This window comes from Mustelus asterias, chromosome 1 (genome assembly GCF_964213995.1).
Source record: "Mustelus asterias chromosome 1, sMusAst1.hap1.1, whole genome shotgun sequence".
Lineage (NCBI taxonomy): Eukaryota > Metazoa > Chordata > Chondrichthyes > Carcharhiniformes > Triakidae > Mustelus > Mustelus asterias.
In genome coordinates this window covers 121,738,236-121,760,571 of record NC_135801.1, presented here as the reverse complement: position 1 = coordinate 121,760,571, position 22,336 = coordinate 121,738,236, and the positions used below count along the sequence as shown (strand labels likewise).

Below are 22,336 nucleotides of genomic sequence, written 5' to 3'. Positions count from 1 at the left end.
GAATATGGGTTCTTCTCTGCCCTCATGAAGACAGAAATTGAGAAAGCGTAACATTGATGAGGGGATTTTTGAGATTATATGGTCGTGCCTGGATAAGCTGCTCATTACTAGATATATTCTTTGGGGTCGGTTTAGCTCAGTTGGCTGTTTCATGATGCAGAGCAATGCCAACAGCATGAGTTCAATTCCCTTACAGGCTGAGGTTATTCACGAAGGGACCACCTTCTCAACCTTGTCCCTCACCTGAGGTGTAGTGATTTTCAGATTTAATCACCACCAGTTAGCTCTCCCTCTCAAATGGGAGAGCAGCCTCTGATCATCTGGGATCATGGTGACTTTACCTATATTCTTTGAACAGTGCTGAAGTGTAACTCACCTGTTCTTGCTCTCTCTTGAACTGTGTGTTCCTTGGCTTCTGTTTTGATTGGGATACACTGTATATGTTTCATGAGAACTTGTTTCAACTTCTGATTGGGCAATCCCATCAGATTGGTAGTCATTCTCTTCCTCATCATCGTCACCAGCATCGTCATTATTATCTTCTTCCTCATCTTCCTCGTCATCTTCATCATCATCATCATCTAATGCGCCTTGAGTTGAACCACCCCAAGTAGCCATAGTCCTGTGAAACATTCAGAATTCGAACATAAATTTAAATTACTATCATAACACTAGTGGATACTCTCACACATAAAATAAAGGCTTTGCAAGAAACAAAAAGACACTGGATGAAGAGAAAATTTTTCCTCCTGCACTTATCACAAAAGGTTTACCTTGGGCAGAACTTTCACGAAACCCATGCTTTTTGTGGAGCAGCCCGCCATTGGCTGGCAGCGAGATCTTCTGGTCCTGCCATTACCAACAAGATTTCCCATTGAATGCACCCCTCACCACTGTGAAGCCCACGACAGGGGTGCACCATCAGCGAGACCAGAAGAACCCATTGGCGTGAACGGCCATAAAGTTTCAGCCCTTACGACCAGACACGAAACTTTCCTGCGACTTAGGTCGCCAGTGGATTCCAATCCCACCGAAGTCGATGGCATTTTATATGGCTCGCCTGCCACGAGGAGGGGGGGCACCTTTCGTGAGACTGGAGGATCCCACTAATGGGTAGGGTCGGAAAGCCCCACCCTTAGTTTTTCCCATAACTCAAAACCACTAACAATGGATACATACCGTAGTCTTTTGTTGCTGGGATCTAGCTTTGAATCCACCACCAAATGATGATGAAAAATATATATTTTCTAATTAAAAGACTCAGAAATAAAATTGGATCTTTTGGCTGCAACCCAGGCTCTAGTTGACAGAGGTATACAGCACAGAAAAATCAACTATTCAACATGTAAATTAATTTCAGGAAATCACGAGATGATCATCATTATTTAAATTGGAATTGATTTATATTTCCCTCAAGTCATATTTTCTGATATTTAACATTTTAAAGTATTTAACACCCACTTCGATGCATCATTCACATTGCTGTGTTCAAATTATCAGTGATTGTATTTTTCAGTGCAAAAATGACTTTGGTTCAGTTCTAATGCCGTTTTTAGTTAGAAGATAAAAGGGTCACTGCGGAAATTAGGTACAGAACCTAAGTTAACATTTCATTTGGATGAAATGGCTCCCTGTTGAAGTGACAGTTCAAAGGAAATAAAATTAGTGTACTGGACAAATTTTATTCTTCACCCAAAATAAGAAACAGATTTGCTGGTTATTTATTTGATTGTTTGTTTGTGGGATATTGCCATGTGAATCTGAAAATTTGTTTCTTTTGCCTCCACAATGATTAAAAAGAAACTGGTGTGAAATGCTTTGGGATATCCAGAGGATATGAAAATCAATATTTAAATGAAAGTTCTCTCTTTGAATTAGAACATAGAACATAGAACATTACAGCGCAGAACAGGCCCTTCGGCCCACGATGTTGCACCGACCAGTTAAAAAAAAAACTGTGACCCTCCAACCTAAACCAATTTCTTTTCGTCCATGAACCTATCTACGGATCTCTTAAACGCCCCCAAACTAGGCGCATTTACAACTGATGCTGGCAGGGCATTCCAATCCCTCACCACCCTCTGGGTAAAGAACCTACCCCTGACATCCGTTCTATAACTACCCCCCCTCAATTTAAAGCCATGCCCCCTCGTGCTGGATTTCTCCATCAGAGGAAAAAGGCTATCACTATCCACCCTATCTAAACCTCTAATCATCTTATATGTTTCAATAAGATCCCCTCTTAGCCGCCGCCTTTCCAGCGAAAACAATCCCAAATCCCTCAGCCTCTCCTCATAGGATCTCCCCTCCATACCAGGCAACATCCTGGTAAACCTCCTCTGCACCCTCTCCAAAGCCATTAACAGGCATAGACTATAAATTATTAGTATGAATCCAGTTCAGAGTCCTGGCTAAGCTTTACTTACAACACCAGGTTAAAGTCCAACAGGTTTATTTGGTAGCAAATACCATAAGCTTTCGGAGCACTGCTCCTTCGTCAGATGGAGTGGAAATGTGCGTTTCTTGTGAGACTTCTTACTGTGTTCACCCCAGTCCAACGCCGGCATCTCCACATCATAAGCTTTACTTAACATAGAATGCCTAGTGTGGAGAACCCATGCCAAAAATAGAAAATGGTCTAATTACCATCACTAACTCCATGACCAAAAACTATTATATTGAAAAAATGGGCCAAAAAAATTGCAATAGGTAAATACAGTCAATGCAATTAACTTACAAAAATCAATCCTTTCCACTAAATTAATCCAAAAATACCATGCTAATTTCACTTCAGGATTAGCAAAGTGTGCAACAATTTAATCAGAAAATTGTTGTGTGCATTATGTACTGTAGACCACTTGGCCAAGCACATCAGAGCAATTTTATTTAGAATTGACAACAGTTAAGTTCCAACCAATCTGCCTATTCCAGGTCAAGTGCAGATAATTTAAAGTTTAATCCAGCAGGTTTGCTTATATGTTCAAATCTAACCTTTCAGTTCTGCTGAGCTGCTGTGTGTCCTGTGTTTCTGTCCCTTCACTTTTAACAGATGCAGCAATGACAGAGTTGCTTTCAGTCAGTGTTTTTTGTCGTTGATGCTCAGCCATTAATGCTTCAAGTTGTTTTCTTCTTTGACGCAACTCTTCTCGTAGAATTTGGTGTCTCCGCATCTCAGACCACAGCTAACAATTTCAAAAAGACAATTATCACTTAGTAGAAGGCAGTTTAACGCAGTTAAGTCAAATCCTAATTTTGAGAATTGCTGTATAAACAGCTGTATTTTTTGTCTTCATCCTATGGGATGAGAACATTACTGGGAAGATCATCCCCAAGTACCCTTGAAAGGGTGGCAGTGAGCTGCTGCGGCAATTGAGTGGCTTATTAGACCATTTCAGAGGGCAGTTTAGATTATTGTGGATCTGGAGTCACATATAGGCAAGGATGGCAAATTTCCCTTCCCAAAGGACATTAGTGAACCAGATGGGTTTACAACGATTAGAAGTTTTATGTTCACTATTACTGAGCACGGTTATATTTTTGAGAATTGCTGAAAAAAGACATTTTGACCTGCAATTGAAGTCATATCTCTACAGCATTATTCCAGACCTTGCATTACTAGTTCAGTAACATTGCCACTACACTACCAATCCCAATCAGTATCAACTGTCTGTGGCTTCCCCTTCAATTGACATCAAATGGGAGTTGTTCATGAATTTCTTTGGATCCAATTCTTCAGCTATCTGCACAACCGCCAATTGTCCAAGCTCCAACCAAAAAAGTTCCCAACTCTCCTAAAGCCCTCATCAGATTAATATCCTGACACCCATCGCCTCTTCTCGTGACCTTCTTCTGTCCTTACTCCTAATTATTGAATTATCTTGCCACAGCCTAACAGCTAAGTATCAGCAACTTCTTAATTTCAACAAAGACAATTCAGCCGTCTCTTCAAAACTACCATCACTCTCTGCTTAAAACACCAACCCCAACCACTCCAGGGTTACTATTGCCTCATCTCTAGCCTCCCTTCACTACCAACAATTTTACAAAGCTGCTGTGCTATATGACACCAAGTGTGAACCAGCTGTCAATCTCTAGTTCAACAACTGGAAATAAATAAATCCATTAATTCAGCTCTTTTCTGAAACAGCATACCTTGAACAATGTGCAATTCAACTGTCCTGTTCAACCTCCAATGATGTTCTAAACCGCACGGCTAATCCATCACCACCATCATCACAATCACTTACATTGCTACTTCAACACGGGCTTGCGAAGACCACAATTACCTCAATGCTCAATTTCAACATGTTTTATTGGCTACTCAAATTTGACTGTACAGAAAATACGACAACAACTTGCATTTATATCGTGCGTTTAACGTAATAAAATATCTTGAGGTGCTTTACAGGTGCATTATAAAGCAAAATTTGGTACTGAGTCACATAAGGAGAGATTACCAACCATGGCTACCAAGAGAATTTGAAGACTGTTTTAGATTAGTCACAAAGTAGAGCAATTAAAATTATAGGTGCTGAAGAGTCCAGATTAAGATGAACAATGTTATCTTGGAGGGCTAAGAGGCAGGAGGAGATTAGAGAAAGGGAGGGGCAAGGCCACAGAAAGATTACTGGTCAAGAGTTAGATTTTGAAATCCAAGGCATTGCTTAACAAGGAGTTAATGTAGGTCAGAATAAATGGGCTGATGGTTGAGCGATACTTGCTGCAAGTAAGGACATAGGCAGCAGTGTTTTGGCCAGGAAGGTGTTGGAATCGTCAAGTCTAGAGGTAACAAAGAAATAGATTTCAGTGTCAGATGAGCTGAGACAGGGTTGGAGTTAAATGATATTACAGAAGTGGAAATAGTAAGTAATGGCACAGATATGTGGTCAAAAGCTCATCGCGAATCAAATACGACACCAAGGTTTGCAACATTCTAGTTCAGACTCAAATCTGCCAGGGAGAAAAATGAAGTCAATACCTGAGAAACAATTTGTAGCAGGGACTACAGACAATGGCTTTGGTCCTACCAATATTTAACTGGCAGAGGGAGATTTTTGCTCATCCATACTGAAGGTAGTCTGATAATTTAGCAACAGTGGAGAAAGCGAGAGGTGATGGTGAGCTAGAACTGTGTTCCAGCAACAATCATCAGAAAACTCTCGGTATGTTTTTGGATTATATCTCTGAGGGGCAGCATGTAAATGCAAAATAGAAGGGATCCTCGATGAATATCAGATATAACTGTGCAGAAGCAAAAGATGAAGCTACAACAGGTGATACTCTGGGCCATGATTACATAGATAAGAACAGAACCAGGTGAGTGCAGTCCCACCCAGCTGGGCAATGGTGGAGAAGGGCTGCGGGAGAATGATGTGGTCAATTTTATCAAAGGCCATGGACAGGTCAAGAATAGTTTATAACACTCTGACGAAAGGTCATTCAGACTTGAAACATTAGCTCTATTCTCTCTCCAGATGCTGTCAGACCTGTTGAAACTTTCCAGCACTTTCTGTTTTTGCCTCAGATTCCAGCATCTGCAGTACTTTGTTTTTATATTATTATGCAAGTATAGTTTATCCTTCTCACAGTCATATTGGATGTCATTTATGACTTGTATAAAAACCATGCCAGTATTGATTGGGTAGGGCAAAAAACCTAATTAGATGGATTCAAACATGGAGACTCAGGAAAGATGGGAATGGATTTGGGAGGTGAAGACACATTCAAGGGAAAAAAGAACAATGGTAGATTTGAAAGAGAGGAACAGTATCTGGAGAAATAATCATGAACAATATCAGTTAAGTGAGGATCAGAAAGGGACACTGGGTGGTCAGCAACTCAGTGGGCAGGAGGTGGATCACATCGATAAGATGAGCTCAGAGAGGGCATTTTGATTTGATTTATCATATGTATCAGTATACAGTGAAGAGTTTCTTGCGCGCTATACAAAGCATACCATACATAGAGAAGGAAAGGAGAGGGTTAGGGTTAGGGTGTAGAATGCAGTGTTACAGTCATAGCTAGGGTGTAGAGAAAGATCAACTTAATATGAGGTAGGTCCACTTAAAAGTGATAGCAGCAGGGAAGAAGCTGTTCTTGAGCTACGACCTGAAGGATGGTAGGGAAAAAAGAAAGACGCATGCAGGGCTAGAGCAAGGGGAGCTTTAAATTAAGAAACCACAAGTTGTCCAAATACCTAGAGTTCTTAGCCTATCTCCCACATGGCAAATTTCCACTCTTGCAAACTCTACTAGGTCCTTGCCTTAGAGGATAAAACAAGTGAAAATCTTTATATTTGTTTTCCACTCTACATCACTTCATTCCTCTGCAATCTTCACCAATCTATAGGCCAATACACACTCTTACATTCCAATACTAATATACTGTGTATCCCCCATCCCAGTTTGCCATTGCTAGCATACTTTGCTTCACAAAAATTATTTTCCTAAATACCTTTGCCTGACTACCTCCCTCTCACCAACTTCTTCAATAGTTCTTCAAAAACAACCAGTCTCAACCACTTGGTTGAATGTCTCCCCCTTTCCCTATTCTGTTGCTGGAATGTCCTGTGAAGGTCATAAGATATTTTATTATTTCATAAAAGGAACAGTTAAGTACATTTTTGTTAAATTATTTCTTCCCAAAAAATATTATGCAAATATACTGACTGCATAACTAAATATAAAAATATATTAACGGTTGTTCATTACCTCACTGTCAGGAGGTGGAGCTGCAACTGGGTCAGGTAAAGGCTTAGCTGTTGCACCCTGGCCACAGATCGCAGGGGTAGATGTCACAATAGGAACTTTTATTTTTGACAAGTTTCCTGCACTCGATGTTGACAACTACAAGTAAACAAAACCTATATGTTATACATAGCACCAATCAGCAAAACCTGCAGCACAACTTGTTATAACTGCTAAACACCACTTTAAATATGTAAGCATCTTCTATTTACATAAGCTTTTAAGAAAACATTAAATATTACAAATTATTGCCAAGTTATTAACTACAAATGGATTAAATATCTACTTTCACATTAAGGTAAACGTTTTATACTTCAACAGTACAAAAGGAAACTAAAAATATCAAGAATAGTAACAATTTTGAAATGCTTTATATGTGATGTAGGTAGAGATTTGTACCTATTTCAAATTTTATTAACAAATCAAATGTATAGCCACCTGTAGATCAGGGCATGATCTCTGCAGATGCCTAATCTTCTCTTGAATTTCCATCAACCTTTTTCTTTCTTCTTGTAACTGTTTCAGCTCTTGCTGTTGCTGCTGAAGTTTAGCTTCATAAAACTTCTCTCTGTTGCAGGAATCAACATGTAGAAAAAATCTTCAACCAATTCACCATTTAACATCAGAAGCAAAAACACAAGCATATGCCCCCAAATTTAGTTTACATAGTACCCCGAATAAATCTGAATCACACCACAGAACATTGCTTGATTAATAATGTGGTTCTGAATAGATTAATTGCAAGTTGCAAACTGGGATATGAACTACTTTGTTGGAGACTTTGAGGTACTATCACTGTAGCTTTTAAAATTAACAAATTAATTAAATTAAATCTATATATTCTATTTTTTAGGTCAATAGGTTATTTTAGTCAAATATTTTGGGAAAACTCAAGCACAGGAGCATGGAATATGAAGGCCAAAAGTTAACTTGGATAATAGGCAGCAACAATCCCTATAATGTTGTTGCACAGTTTGGAGGGAACATTGCTAGGTAGTTTTGCTTCTTTTGAAAAGCTATTGCCTTCTGAAACTGATAACAAACCTGTGCATTAAGTATGGATTCACTGCAGGTATCTGCTGCCCTTGTTCCTCTAGATGGTAGTGGTTGTGGCTTGAAAGGTGCTGCCTCAGGAACCATGGAGTTCCTGCAATGCATCTTGTACATAGTACACACTGTTGCCACTGTTTATCACTGGTGGAGGGATTGAATGTTTGTGGAAGGGGTAGCAATCAGTCAGGCTGATTTGTCCTAGATGGTGTCAAGTTTCTTGAATGTTACTGGAGCTGCACTCATCGAGGCAAGTGGAAAGTATTCCATCATACTCCTAACTTTTGTCTTGTAGGTGGTGGACAAGCTTTGGGGAGTCAGGAAGTGAATTACTTGCCACAGGATTCCTAGCCTTTGACCTGCACTGGTAGCCACAGTATTTACATGGCTAGTCCAGTTCAGATTCTGGTCAATGGTAAACCCCCAGAATGTTGATTGCGCAGGATTCAGCAATGGCAATGCCATTGAATATCAACGGTCAATGGTCATTAGATCCTCTCTTGTTCGAGATGGCCATTGCCAAGCACTTCTGTGGCATGAATGCTAACTGCCACTTGTCAGCCGAAGCCTGGATATTGTCCAGTTCTCGCTGCATTTGGACATGGACCACTTCAGTATCTGAGAATTTGCGAAACACATTTAACTGAACATCCCCACAATAGATAAATGATCTAAACTAAAAGATTGGTACCCTCTTAGTACCAAGACTGGCTCACTTGAATAAAGAACCTTACCTTTTTTCTTCATCCAATGCCACTTTTTTTGAACTTCGAGATGCATTTGTTCTCGTATTGTTTGGTTGCTGTCTGTGCTGATCCTCCTCAGTTAATGAAAAGTCAGGAAAGTTAGATATATCAATATCAGTTGAATCCGGGACTTCCTGCAATTAGAATGTTTGGAAACATCACCATTTCAAACATATTACTGTCAAATTAACTCCCTCTCCTTTCCACAGGGAACCATAACAAACAAAGTGTTTCTATCTAGGCTTCTAACAATGCAGCTTTTAACCTGGGAACACTCATGCACTTATCCACAAATTTTGCCTGAAATAGGCCATACATTTGATTGTTTCCTTTTTATTGGTCCAGAGACACGCATATAAAACACTGAGCATTTGGAGGTGGGAGACGGGATGCATGGTATGTCAGAAATTATATTTCTCCTGTTGTTTCTGACCACCTGATGTGGAAACTACTCACTATATCTAAGAAGTTGCATAAGTACTGCGAAATCTACAGCCATTATGTTGGGCATTTCCTGATATCACTTGTGGAGCACATACACTGTCCTTTTACAATCTATCCCACTCCTCCAATCCAAAAAATCAAAGCACAAATTGGCAAAACCAAGCCTTGAATACTCCCAAACATAAACAACGTTAATAATTAAACTTAACTAGTTTAAACTGCAGGGCTAACAAGTTCAAATCACTGATCCGCTTCCTAATACTTGGCCAGCCCCTGCACCCGACCCCTTAAAGGTGAAACCTGTAGGGTTATCTGAAGCAAAGTGTGAAAAATCCAAACTCATGGTGGCAGATTTAACCCTCCAGATTCCATTCGCGACTCAAACTGCCTGACTGATAATCAATACTCTGGATTCTTGTGAATCTACTTGACACTGAAAATTACTAAGCAGGGAGCAAATCATCATTGCAGCATTGGCCAGCATTCCCTTCGGGATGTTACCCAAGCACAACAGCAAAACAATTTTAAAGGCTACCACACAGCACAACATTACAGGCCCCATACAGCAAAGAGAAATGCAAAGGAACATTGATTTGAACCTTACTGGTAGAAAGCAGATAGACAGGAGCTTGGTACAAGCAGGGTAACTCATTGCAACCATCCTTCAGATTATAGCATAACACAAGTCAGCTGATTGGAATTAGAGAACTTCAGCATTAGTTACTTGCCATTCTGCAGCTCAAGCACAGACAATACAAGAGCAAAACTAACATGGGATGCATCACTGTAATTGAACCTACAAGTAATGTCTTCTAGTGGCAGTTAATCAGTGTTTCATCAGCTAAACTGTGGCCAATGGCCTTCAGTACATTTAACATGTCAGAGGGCAACAGAGTGAGGAGCTAAATACTAAATTTTATCCTTTATCAAGTTACTGTTAACTTTTTTTTGAACCACCAATTTCACTTAAGTAAAAAGCTAGCAATCAGGTCGAACAGCGTTTGCTGTTGAGTGAATTAAGAGCTTAGAAGTCTTCAGTATGTTTGAATTGGCACTTATTTATGCGAACAGTATTGAGTTGTTATGTAAGCGACAGGCAAACCAAATTGCAAGAAGCCACGGGAATTAAAATTAAAAAGCTGAGCATACAAGAGGAACAAAAGGCAAACAAGTCCAACTGTTGTAAATCTGAAATACAATCAGAAAATGTGAGTAACATGCAGCATGTCTATCACCACCAATTGAAAGTTAATACTTCAGACATAAAGGCCACGATTCTCCCATCCTGCTGCACTAATTTTTAGTGCAGCGGGCCAGGAGAATTGCATGTCAGCCACTTGGCGGAGTTCCACGAGCATTCACGCTACGCTTGCGTCTCCCAGCGCCGGATTTCCAGCACGGAAATTGGCAGGGAGACGCAGAAATGATTTAAATAATCATTTCCCTACAGTTTAAATGAGATTAGCCGACCCAGCACTGAATTCTCTGGGCTTGCTAGCCTCTCTCACCCCGCCAGAGCGTTTCACTCCAGCGGGGATTTCACCACGTCCTCGCTTTCAGAGAATTAGCAGCCTGACCTCACTGGAGTGGGGGGGGAGGGACAACCGGGGCCCCCCGGGAGGGGGTCGAGCAGTGGGGGGTGGGAGTGCCCCCAGGCATGGGCACCCTGGCACTGCCTAAGGGGCAAAGTGCCCATGCATAGGGCATCTTGGCACTGGCCACTGGGCAGTGCTAAGGGGCGGGGCCTATTGGGGGCTGGGTGTTGGGGCGATCGGTGGGGGTCGGGAGAGGTCAGTGATCGGGTCGGGTGGAGTGGGAGGGGGATTGGCATTGCCAGAGGAGGGGTGCTGGGACGGTCCGGGATGGGGCGGTCCAGAACAGGATGGGGGGAATGGTTGGGAGGCAGAAATCGAGCTGGCCAGCAAACTGGAGGCTGGCAGTTCGGGGCCACTGCGTATTCACAGAGACCGCTGGTTTCAGCCTCCTGGGTGGAAATACAATCATCATAGAATCCCTACAGTGCAGAAGGAGGCCATTTGGCCCATCGAGTTTGCACCGACCACAATCCCCATAACCCTACTTATTTACCCTACTAACCACCTGACACTAGGGTCAATTTAGCATGGCCAGTCAACCTAACCTGCACATCTTTGGACTGTGGGAGGAAACCAGAGCACCCGGAGGAAACCCACGCAGACACAGAGAGAATGTGCAAACTCCACACAGACAGTAACCCAAGCCGGGAATCGACCAAGCCAGGAATCGAACCCGGGTCCCTGGCGCTGTGAGGCAGCAATGCTAACCACTGTGCCACCGTGCCGCCCCATCCCCTGAAATTTAATGATATTCAGACTGGCAGCCTCTGCAGTGCACAGAGTGTGGGAGATTCCAGTGTGAACTCCCACTGGAGAAACCAGTGTGAATTACTCCAGTTTTCCTGCGAATTTAACACTTAGAATTTTTGGGGGAGAATTCTGCCCAGAACATTCATCGGAACTGTTATAACAATGACTTGCAGTTATGCAGAAAATTGTCCCAAAAGGTTTCATCAAAGCAGAATCAGACAAAAGCCGCCACTGAGCCAAGGAAGAAGATATTAAATGATGTTATGAAAAGCTAGGTCAAATCTGTACGTAATAAAGAGAACATTAAAAGAGAAGAGAGAAAGGTTTCTAATGATTGAAAGGTGCAATGCCAGTCTGAACTGTATTAGAATAATCAAATTTAAGGGTAACAAAAGCATGGACGAGCGTTTCAGTAACAGATGCGTTGAAGCAGAGGCAAAAATGGCAAAGCTTTTGAGATCTTTGTAATAGAAAAAGTATGGGATCATAAACTCAGTTCACAACCAAATAGGACACCTCGGTTGCAACCAGTATTGATCAGCCTCAATGGGTGGGGAAGGGAATAAAATCAGTGGCACTGGCTAACAAGATGGTTGTAAATTATACAAATTTATCACATACAAGGAGATTCGAGAAAAAAAATGATACATTGGGTGGTCAGAATTATTTGCCACAAAGCTTTGTGGAAGAGTCTATAATTTAGCAAAGGGTAGAGGAAGTGAGACAATGAGTGGGATTTGACCAAGTGGCTCATTCAACAGATGCACTCCACAGACTTGATAGGTCAAATGGTCACAAAGATTTTCAGATCTAAGGCAGTGGAGTAACTCATAATTTCCTCAGCATCCCAAGGCAACAAGGGGAAAAAGTCAGTCAGCTAGGGTCACGTTTCTTAGAAATCCTGTTAACCATACTAAAAACAAAACTGCTCATGCCCACAAGGCTGTACTTTGCTAATGATTCACCACCATCTGGATACACATGGAGGAAAACTCAAATGAAATGTTGAAACATGAAGATTTAGTGGGATTTGTTAATTTCTCTGCAGGTTCACAGATCTAAGGATCAATCTGCAAATTACAGTATTGTGTTGTGACACAACAAAATTCTTCACAACAGGTTGTTATCCAGCTGTGCGTTTCAGCGGAATCTATAGGCAACTGTGAAAGCAAAAGTGTACAACTTATCCACTTCTTTCACATTCAACATGATGTTTAAATATGGATAGCAAAATCTCACGTTCTTACTTGTACCATGGCAACAAGTTCCTGCAATTGTCTGAGTTTCTGTTTAGCAGCATTTAATCTGTTAATTTTCTGTTGAATTTCAAAATCCTGGTCAGCTTCTTCAACGAAACTACTTCGCCGACTCGACATAGTGCCCTCACTTGCATTATCCCCGTGGGTTTCACGTTCTTGTGTTTCATCAACATTCCTACTTTCACCTTTTTCATCATTGTAGCGAGAACCTATGCAGTAAATAGAAGATACCAAACATTATACAGCTGTTTTGGCCAACACCTTTTTGAAAATTACAGACATTAAGAGTGATCCATTTTGCATACTAGAAAGAAAGCTAAAATTCAAACTTCAGGATATACAAAAGGGGGTTCAGACATCCTAATTTATCCTCAGTCTGAAGTAATCTGAAGGCTTTTCATTACAGTATACAACTCACTCCATCAACTGCTCTCCAGTCTGTTGTGGGAGATGGCAAGATTGGTGGAATATTATCTAAACAGTCGCCCTGGTTTCCGATGGTGCTCCACAAAGACACAAGCTACCAGGTCTCTCTGCTTCTTTAATCCCAAGGGGGCAATGTTTATGCACACTTAGTTTCTGTCTTCCTTTTCTGCAGATTCATCATATGAATGAGGATCAGAGGAGGAAGATAAAAGTCAAAGAGTTACAGCAATAGGAAAGATATTTTTTCTCAATGATGATTATATGACAAATGGAGAGGACCAAGCCAATCAGCAGCCCTGCAACATGCTCAATCAGTGCCATCTGACCTAAGTCACCACCTGCAAAACGTCTTGTCTCACTCCCATTGCTAGTTCAAATACTTTTACCCAGGGAAATTAAATGGTGCTCAGGAGGATGTGGCACTGGACAATTCAGAATATAAGGGAACTAGACAATTAGGAATGGTTAAGTCATCTTCCAAACAGGGACCAAGAAGTTTGTCAATGGCTTTGCAGTAATGGGATACAGAACTCACACTAATCCCACGCAAAGAAAAGTGTTTGAAAAACATCACAAGCACGTTCATGCTCTGAAGTTAATTCTCAAGGATGTGCAATGGCTGATAAGTGGAGCTCTCAGGTGTAGAGGAGGTAGGTGCCTAGTGTCTTCGACAGCTCTCTGCTCGAGATCGGTGGTGGTTTGGGAGGGGGGGGGTCCGCTGCCACGCTGCCTGAGGATTTGGGGGGGGGGGGGAGGCTGTGATCAATCTTGGTGGCGGGGAGATAAAGGGGGTCAGTAATGTTGTGGGGATGAGGCAATGTCTGTGGGGCCAGGGGGAGGCATTATCCGGCCTGGGAGAGATGTGGCAGGGGAGCAGCATTCTATCATTTTTTTTCTGCGCATGCGCAGTTGGAGGCGCCGATCGGACCTGCAATGTTTAGCCTCGCCCACAGGCTTCTGCAGCGCAATTTGGAATCGTTGATATTTTTGCAGGCAGAGTGTGTACGGAGGCACCTCAGAATCACTGCGGTGGTGGTATAGTGGTGAGCATAGCTGCCTTCCAAGCAGTTGACCCGGGTTCGATTCCCGGCCATCGCAAAGGTGCTTTTGGGGCGGACGGTAGCACAGTGGTTAGCACTGCTACTTCACAGCTCCAGGGACCTGGGTTCGATTCACGGCTTGGGTCACTGTCTGTGTGGAGTTTGCACATTCTCCTCGTGTCTGCGTGGGTTTCCTCCGGGTGCTCCGGTTTCCTCCCACAGTCCAAAGATGTGCAGGTTAGGTTGATTGGCCATGCTAAAATTGCCCCTTAGTGTCCTGGGATGCGTAGATTAGAGGGTAAAATATGTAGGGATATGGGGGGTAGGGCCTGGGTGGGGTTGTGGTCGGTGCAGACTCGATGGGCCGAATGGCCTCTTTCTGTACTGTAGGGTTTCTATGATGAATGGGTCTAAAAGTCGGATCTGAAACACTCCCAGTTTCAAGCCTGCCCGGCACTTAGAATCAGAATGGTAAAATAGGGCCCAATGACTCTATTAGCAGCCAAGAGCATTTGGTGCCTCTTATGGCGATGGAGGAATCAAGTGGGAGGCAATGGGTCGGACTGCCTTGCTCTGTTGAAAGCCAGTATAGACTCAATGGGTCAAATGGACGCATTCTATGACATAAAAAACTGTATGATCTTACTGCCCAAGCAGCTCTGGGGCAATTATGGGTCAGAATTGAATGAAGCATTCAGAGTGAATTCCAGTCCACAGCATCAACCATCACTGAGTTTTCATGACCTGATAGAATTGCTGCTCTGGTGGCAACTGATTAGAAGAAAAACATCAGCTAGAATCTACTTGGCTGGCACTGCGATCTCTCACAACAGCAGTACATGCCAATTCTTTCCCATCAGAACATCACCCCAGTGTAAAATGGGAGCCAACACCAGGCTTTAAAATTGCAACCATCTGTGGTTCTGTGCCAGGCCTGGGACATTCACCATCTCAATGCCATGAACCTTTTGCAAAGCATGAGGATCCAACTACATCTCAATGCAGGTCTCAGATGGTACCTGGAAGTACGAGAAAGAAAAAAAAAGGCATTTCTATGCATCCAGAGCACATTAAGAGATTAGAGTCATAGAGGTTTATAGCATGGAAACAGACCCTTCAGCCCAACTTGTCCAAGCCGCCCATTCTTTTTTAAAACCCCTAAGCTAATCCCAATTGCCCACATTTGGCCCATATCCCTCTATACCCATCGTACCCATGTAACTATCTAAAAGCTTTTTAAAAGCTAAAATTGTACCCGCCTCTACGACTACCTCTGGCAGCTTGTTCCAGACACTCCCACCCTCTGTGTGAAAAAATTGCCCCTCTGGACACTTTTGTATCTCTCCCCTCTCACCTTAAACCTATGCCCTCTAGTTTTAGACTCCCCTAACTTTGGGAAAAGATATTGACTATCTAGCTGATCTGTGCTCCTCATTATTTTATAGACCTCTATAAGATCACCCCTCAGCCTCCTATGCTCCAGAGAAAAAAGTCCAGCCTCTCCTTATAACTCAATCCATCAAGTCCCGGTAGTATTCTAGTAAATCTTTTCTGCACTCTTTCTAGTTTAATAATATCCTTTCTATAATAGGGTGACCAGAATTGCACACAGTATTCCAAATGTGGCCTTACCAATGTCTTGTACAACTTCAACAAGACATTCCAACTCTTGTATTCAATGTTCTGACCGATGAAACCAAGCATGCCGAATGCCTTCTTCACCACTCTGTCCACCTGTGACTCCACTTTCAAAGAGCTATGAACGTGTACCCCATGATCGCTTTGTTTTGTAACTCTCCCTAACGCCCTACCATTAACTGAGCAAGTCCTGCCCTGGTTCAATCTACCAAAATGCTTCACCTTGCATTTGTCTAAATTAAACTCCATCTGCCATTTGTCAGCCCACTGGCCCAATTGATCAAGATCCTGTTGCAATTGGAGATAACTTTCTTCACTGTCCACGATGCCACCAATCTTATTGTCATCTGCAAACTTACTAACCATGTTTTGACACTATGCACTTCAAAATTTGCAATAATAAAATGTAATTTGCAGTAACCTGGCATGTTATTGATGGATGTTGGAGGTATACAGGAAAAAACACTTATCTGAGTATTGACCTCTTCACACAGGTAATGATTAGTCATTATATAGTTTGCTTAACTATTGATCTTACACTCAACGTAGCTTATTTGAGGTTCATCTGATGGAACTGGCACATTCGATGCTTGTAGATTTGTCGGCCTATTGTTGATTTCACAGTCTGTGTTCAGCAGTCTCCCATTACGGCTACTGGTTCCATTTAGTGCCACCATCCTGGAAGCACTACTGATATCTGTCCAGTTACACCTTTGTGGATTTCTATGGGAATGACACATAATAACTGTTAAATATAAATGTAAGCATTGCTTTAAATATCATTTTTATAATAACACCTTTATTCAAATATTTAGTTAAGCTCCAACCAAAATCTATAAACCTACCCACAGAAACAAATCACTGGTTTCCAAAACTGCTGAAAAATATATATTAGATATTTACTTTTCCAACCAATAATTCCACTCACTTCTGAAAACAGGTTGTTAGGCATTAAATGAAATTGTGTAAAATTGTTCAAACTTCATAAATGAAGAATCCTTCAAGCAATGATGCTTTCTTCAAACCATTAGCACTCATTTTTTTGTTGCTAATTTCCAACAATGAATGTCAAAAGATTTATTTTGGTCAAAAGGCTTCCTTACGCACCTCTGCCCCTTTTGTCCACGTTTAGGATACTAATTCACCGAAATTCACCATCTTTTTAAGAACAGTTAGCAGGGTATCAGCAATATTAGTCTCTCCACTTTTTGAATCCATCTCCTCTCAACTGACACCATTAAATCTGCTAACAAAGGGAGTTAAAGTTGTTCCATGGGAGCAAGACCATAAACTTGCATAGTTCCATGCTAATTCTCACATCTCCTGCTTGCCTCTGAGCCAAGACTCCACGACTGAACAATAAGCCTTCATTTCCTAGACCATTAGTAACCTCCTCTGGAGATCTTCCCACCAGACTTCAATTTATCAACTATTTCCACCTACTCTGGCCTTGGTGAGCTTACTCCTACCTTCATTTTTAACTCTGTTATCCTGTCTTTACCCAGCTACATCTGACGTGAACAGATTCGAGTTTTCTGACCTCGTTTTCAAGATAGACCTACAATTCCTCAATAACGTCACTTCTCACCATGACAATACAGGAATGGGAATAGGTCATTTTCACTTTCAAACATGTTCCACAATTCAATGAGATCATGGCTAATAACAAAACAGCTCCACGTTTCTACCTTTGCCTGGTATTCCGTAATAACTTTAGATAACAAAAACCTGAACTATCAATTAACAACTGATTTGGCAAGTTTCAAACTCCTACAGCACTTGCATGAAGAAGTGTTTACTAATTTCACTCCTGAAAGCTCTGGCTCCAATGTTTTTGATGATATCTCTCCCAGTCCCAAATCCCCAAATAGTGGAAATAGGTTCTCCCAATCTACCCTCTCTGGTCTCCTTAATAACTTGAAAACTTCAATCAAATGACTCCGTGATCTTCTAAATTCCAGGGAACGCAACCCTTGTGTAATCACTTCGCACAACCTAATCTTTAGAGTGCGGGTATCATTCTGGTAAAGCAAAGCAACTCTCCCTCCACAGTCAGTATTTTCTTCTTAAGATGTGCTGCCCAGAACTCATCACCATACTCCAGGTCTGGTCTGAACAATGGTACGTATAGCTGAAGCATGATTTCTAACCCCTTTCATTCTATTCCTCGAGATAAAAACATCAGCATTCCACTGGCCTTGTTGATTATTTTCTTAAATGCAATTAGTGATGGGCTCCAAATGTTGGCCTTGCCAGCAGCATCCACATCCCCTGAACAAATAAAAAATAATCCACACGGGCTGACTTTGATCAGTTGAAAACTCAATGCGTTCAGCCATGTTTGTTATGGATTCCAGCAACAAATGTTATGCTAACTTGCCTGTTATTCACTGTTTCCCTCTGTCATCATTCTTAAATAATGTACTGACATGCATAAATATCTAATCTAGGGGAATGGTTCTCAAAGTGACTCCATCTCTGGAATACCTGCTCGGAAGACAACACCTTTCACATCAACCAAGGTTCCTAGATAGAGTATATCAAGCCCTCAACCAAATCCATTCCTCTCCCTAATTGCCAGCTCTTATTCACCCTCCAAAGGCTGTGACAAGGTTCACCTTGACCTCACTTCACACCCCACCAGCCTCTGCATTAGGCAAGTTATCTTGCCTTTTCCATTGTAAATATTTGTCCTTCCTTCTGCGTTAAGCTTTCTGAAGATACTGTTCCCTCTCTGGCACTCTGGTTCCCCAATCCATCATCTCTAGCACCTGCTCTCCTTCACTGACAGATTCACAACATTATGGAGGTAAGTGGGTACAATCAAACTGCCATTATGGAGACATGGCTGCAGGGTGACTGAATATTCAAAGCCATTTAACAGTTAGGAAGACAGGCAAAAAAAAGGAGGCACGGTGGTACTGTTAAAAAAGGATGAGATCAGTACATTGGTGAGAGAGGATCATAGATCAGGTGATCAAAATGTAGAATCAGTTAAGAGGGAATTAAGAAATAGCAAGGAACAGCAAATATTGGTGGGAGTTGTTTATAGGCGACTAGTGGTGGTAATGTAGAGAACAATAGAAACTAGGAAAATAGAGGTGCATGTAACAAAGGTAATATAGCAATACAATGATAAATTGGGGGACTTCAATCTACATATCAAATGTGTAAACCTAATTAGCACCAAGACTGTGGAGAGCAAATTGCTGGAATGGTTTTCTCGAACTGTATGTTGAGGAGCCAATTTGAGGACAGGTTATTTTAGTTGGCTACATTTGCTGCCAGAACCATATATGTGCAGTTCTCAGGTGTCTCTACCATGTTTACCGTGTTACAGACTCTCATCCTGAATCTGTGAAAAAGAAAGCTACAACATCTTTGACCCATTTCAACCTCACCAGATAAAACAAAGTTTTAGAACCTGGAGTGGGCGCTGCAGCATCGGTATATTTAGATGTTCAATTCAGTCACCCTGACAGGTTGTTTGCAATTACACTAATGCCTTTTCAAAAATTTCTCCTTTTCAAATTGAATTCAATTATACTATTAACATTCATATTTAAATGTTATAGATTTTGAACCAGGTCTGTCCCATTTGCTCAATAATAAATGTATTATGGCCCACCATGTTGTACCAGAATTATATTCTGTGATTAATCAAGACATTAACAGCTTTCTGACTGAGCAGAGTAACAATTGCACAGACAAGGACACATGTGCCGATGGGCATTTTGCGTTGGCAGGAGACGTGGTAATTTTAGATCTAGTATTGTGCAATCAGAAAGGGCTAATTAGTAATCTGGTTATAAAAGAAGCCCTGAGAGAAGAGTGACCATCATATGATGGAATTTTGCATTAAGTTTTAAAATTATGTTACTTCATACGAAACTGGAGTCTTAAGTCAAAACAAACTACAAGGGTAGGAGGGGAAAGTTGACTATGAAGATTGGGAAACTACATTAAAAGGTATGACCATAGATCGACAATGGCTATCATTTAAAGAATTAACATATGGTTCGTAACAAATATACATTCCTTTGAGATACACAAAAACCTAACAGGAAAAGTGATCAAACGGGGGCGAACAAGTTAAAGATTGTATTAGGTAAAAGGAACAGATTTATAAAGTTGCCAAAAATTGACCTAACCAACAACTCCCACATCCTCGAAAGGATAAAAAAGACATCAAAATAATTGTAGTATTTCAAGCAAGCAGTGAATAAATGATTAATTTTGTTAAAAGAAAAGGAAATCAATGAAGCTTAAATAAAGATGGATCATTCTAAGTATCCAATAACTAGTTATTTGCTTTTGATCAGTGATTGATGATCTTCAGATTCAAATGCACATTCAAATAAGAGTCTCACAGGCATGGCCTCAAAAGACCATGTCATTAAAAATGATTTTATTAACATTGAGTTTATTAAGGTAAGGAGCAACAGAATTGGTAAATTATACACTGCCATTTGCAGCACCCATCGTCAGGAAACACAACCAGGTGAGGTCCAGCAGAGCCAGGCATGAAGTAAAAGTTTGACAAAACATACTAGCTCGTCCAAATTAATAGCAATGCTAATATTGTAAAGAACAATGTTTTCTCATCTCAACCCTACATTTTATTAATAAATCCACGCCAACCTAAGTGTAATAATTTTCCTTTCCCATTCCCTCAAGATACTTTAGTAAGCAGAAACATTTACTCCAAAGCTTATTTTTTCCCCACCTGATGTTTGTGACTGTTTCTGGATTCCCCTGATCAGAGTAGTACAAGGATTCTTCCTCAGTCTCATCATCATCCTCTTTTGTATGTTCATTAACAGCATCAGTCATCATATCTGAAGTCTGCTGATAGTAATCAATCAATTCACGCAATTCATTTAGCCTCTTGTGAACTTCCTCGAGTTTCCTAAAAGAAGTTTTATACATTTTATATGGCATATTTTTGTTTCAGAATAAAATGAATTATTAAAACTTTAGCTTGGAATGAAAAATCCAAACTAAATCAAGAGAATCTTCACTGATAAGCTCATGAAACTATCAACAGGCCATCAAGCTAGTCTTGCTGAAGGCCATAACCTCACATTTAAATTGAAGACGAGTTGTACGAAAGACCCCTGATAATTAAAAGCAGACCGTAGACCAGGCTCATCGACTAGCAATAGTTAATGAATGGGATTCTAGAGTCCTGTCAGCTGTGCAATCTTAGCTTCATAACCAGTCAACGTCTTCACAGCAAGAGGGGAGAAAATTAGGAGGAAAAAGCTTGCATAATTAATCACACATGACAAAAAAAAAATCATTGTGAGCAATTCAATACTGATTACTCTGATAAATTTTGAGGAGTATTTCAGCGCAGTTTTACCAGTTCACTCAAACTTTACCAATATTCTTCTGACTGCCATATAAATTAATACTGTGCCTTTAAGAAATGTATTTGTGTTATGTTTCTGATGCAGGTTTTTTTTAAAGCAGTCCCTTCTATGTATTGGTGCCACTGTGTCTATAACCGGTATCCCCTGTTGTTACTGTAGGAGCATAATGGATCTCAACTGCTAGAATGTTTGTTTTAATCTGGACTAATGCATGGTTAGTTTTTTACCCTGGGGTTTTTCAGAGAGGGGTTTGATTAGGGTTTTGACAGGAAAGGTCATGCGATTGGGCAAGCCTAGGCTCACAGAGAAAAGCTAAGTTCAGTTCCTGTTTGAGAGCTGTACAGAGAAGTAGCTCTTTCTCTCTCTGGAGATTGGAAGCTGGGATCTGCCAGAAAATAGGTCTCTTTCTCTGGAGTTCTGTTGCTTGAAGTTGGATCTTTCTTTGGAGACCGCCGTATTAGTCAAAAGACAGGTGTATTTCTGGATCTCTGTCCTGAGGTATTAAAAAGCTGGAAATCTAGCATCCACGTGAGCAAATCTGTTTTTGGTGCTAACTGGTTCTGAAGGATGATGTATGTCTGTTGCTTAAATTGGAACTAAAGTGATAGCTAGTGGTTAAGAATTATACCTTGTCATGTTTAAGTATTTCAATTAGCAGAAGTTATGCTAATTCTTTTTGTTATATTTTAGCTTTGTGACAAAATAAAGCTTGTTTTAATAAAAGGTTCCCAGTGGATCAATCAAATCAAAACATCTTATGACAAAATCAAAAAAAGTTGGGATCTAGGCTAACTTCAGAACATACCTTGGGAGTTTTTGATCTGGACCCTAACAATACCAAAATATGTCTTTAGGTTATGCGCTCAATGAACAGACCATAGAACTTAACCATGAAATCCACTCAAGTTAAATAGAATCTTAGAATCCCGACAATGCAGGAGGCCATTCGGCCCATCGAGCCTGCACTGACAACATTCCCACCCAGGCCCTAACCCAGTTAACCCCACATAGTTACCCTGCCAGTCCCCCCGACACTAAGAGGCAATTTAGCATGGCCAATCAACCTAACCCACACATCTTTGGACTGTGGGAGGAAACCGGAGCACCCGGAGGAAACCCACACAATGGAAGAATGTGCAAACTCCACACAGACAGTGACCCAGTTTCCGTTGCCAATCACTGTTTTTTTGCTCACATTTATTTCTTCTCAAATGCCAGTAAAGACTGCAGTTCCGAGCAAGTTTCAAATAATTTAAAACAGCATTTA

General features: G+C 41.1%; 1 protein-coding gene and 1 non-coding gene across 12 annotated transcripts in view; one reads left to right on the top strand and one right to left on the bottom strand.

Annotated features, from left to right (window-relative positions):
• The window catches only part of pcm1 (pericentriolar material 1), a 137,966-nt gene that overhangs the window by 65,421 nt on the left and 50,209 nt on the right, over positions 1–22,336 (bottom strand). For all 11 annotated transcript variants that reach the window (XM_078217892.1, XM_078217806.1, XM_078217822.1 and 8 more), the window contains 8 exons: positions 20,421–20,603; positions 16,233–16,417; positions 12,579–12,799; positions 8,531–8,676; positions 7,185–7,314; positions 6,711–6,845; positions 2,992–3,182; positions 377–622 (listed from right to left, as the gene is read on the bottom strand). In XM_078217892.1, coding sequence (XP_078074018.1) covers positions 377–622; positions 2,992–3,182; positions 6,711–6,845; positions 7,185–7,314; positions 8,531–8,676; positions 12,579–12,799; positions 16,233–16,417; positions 20,421–20,603 — 1,437 coding nt within the window. The remainder of the gene's footprint in view (positions 1–376; positions 623–2,991; positions 3,183–6,710; positions 6,846–7,184; positions 7,315–8,530; positions 8,677–12,578; positions 12,800–16,232; positions 16,418–20,420; positions 20,604–22,336) is intronic.
• On the top strand, positions 14,043–14,114 carry trnag-ucc (transfer RNA glycine (anticodon UCC)). Its single transcript has one exon. It is a non-coding gene; the product is annotated as a tRNA-Gly (tRNA).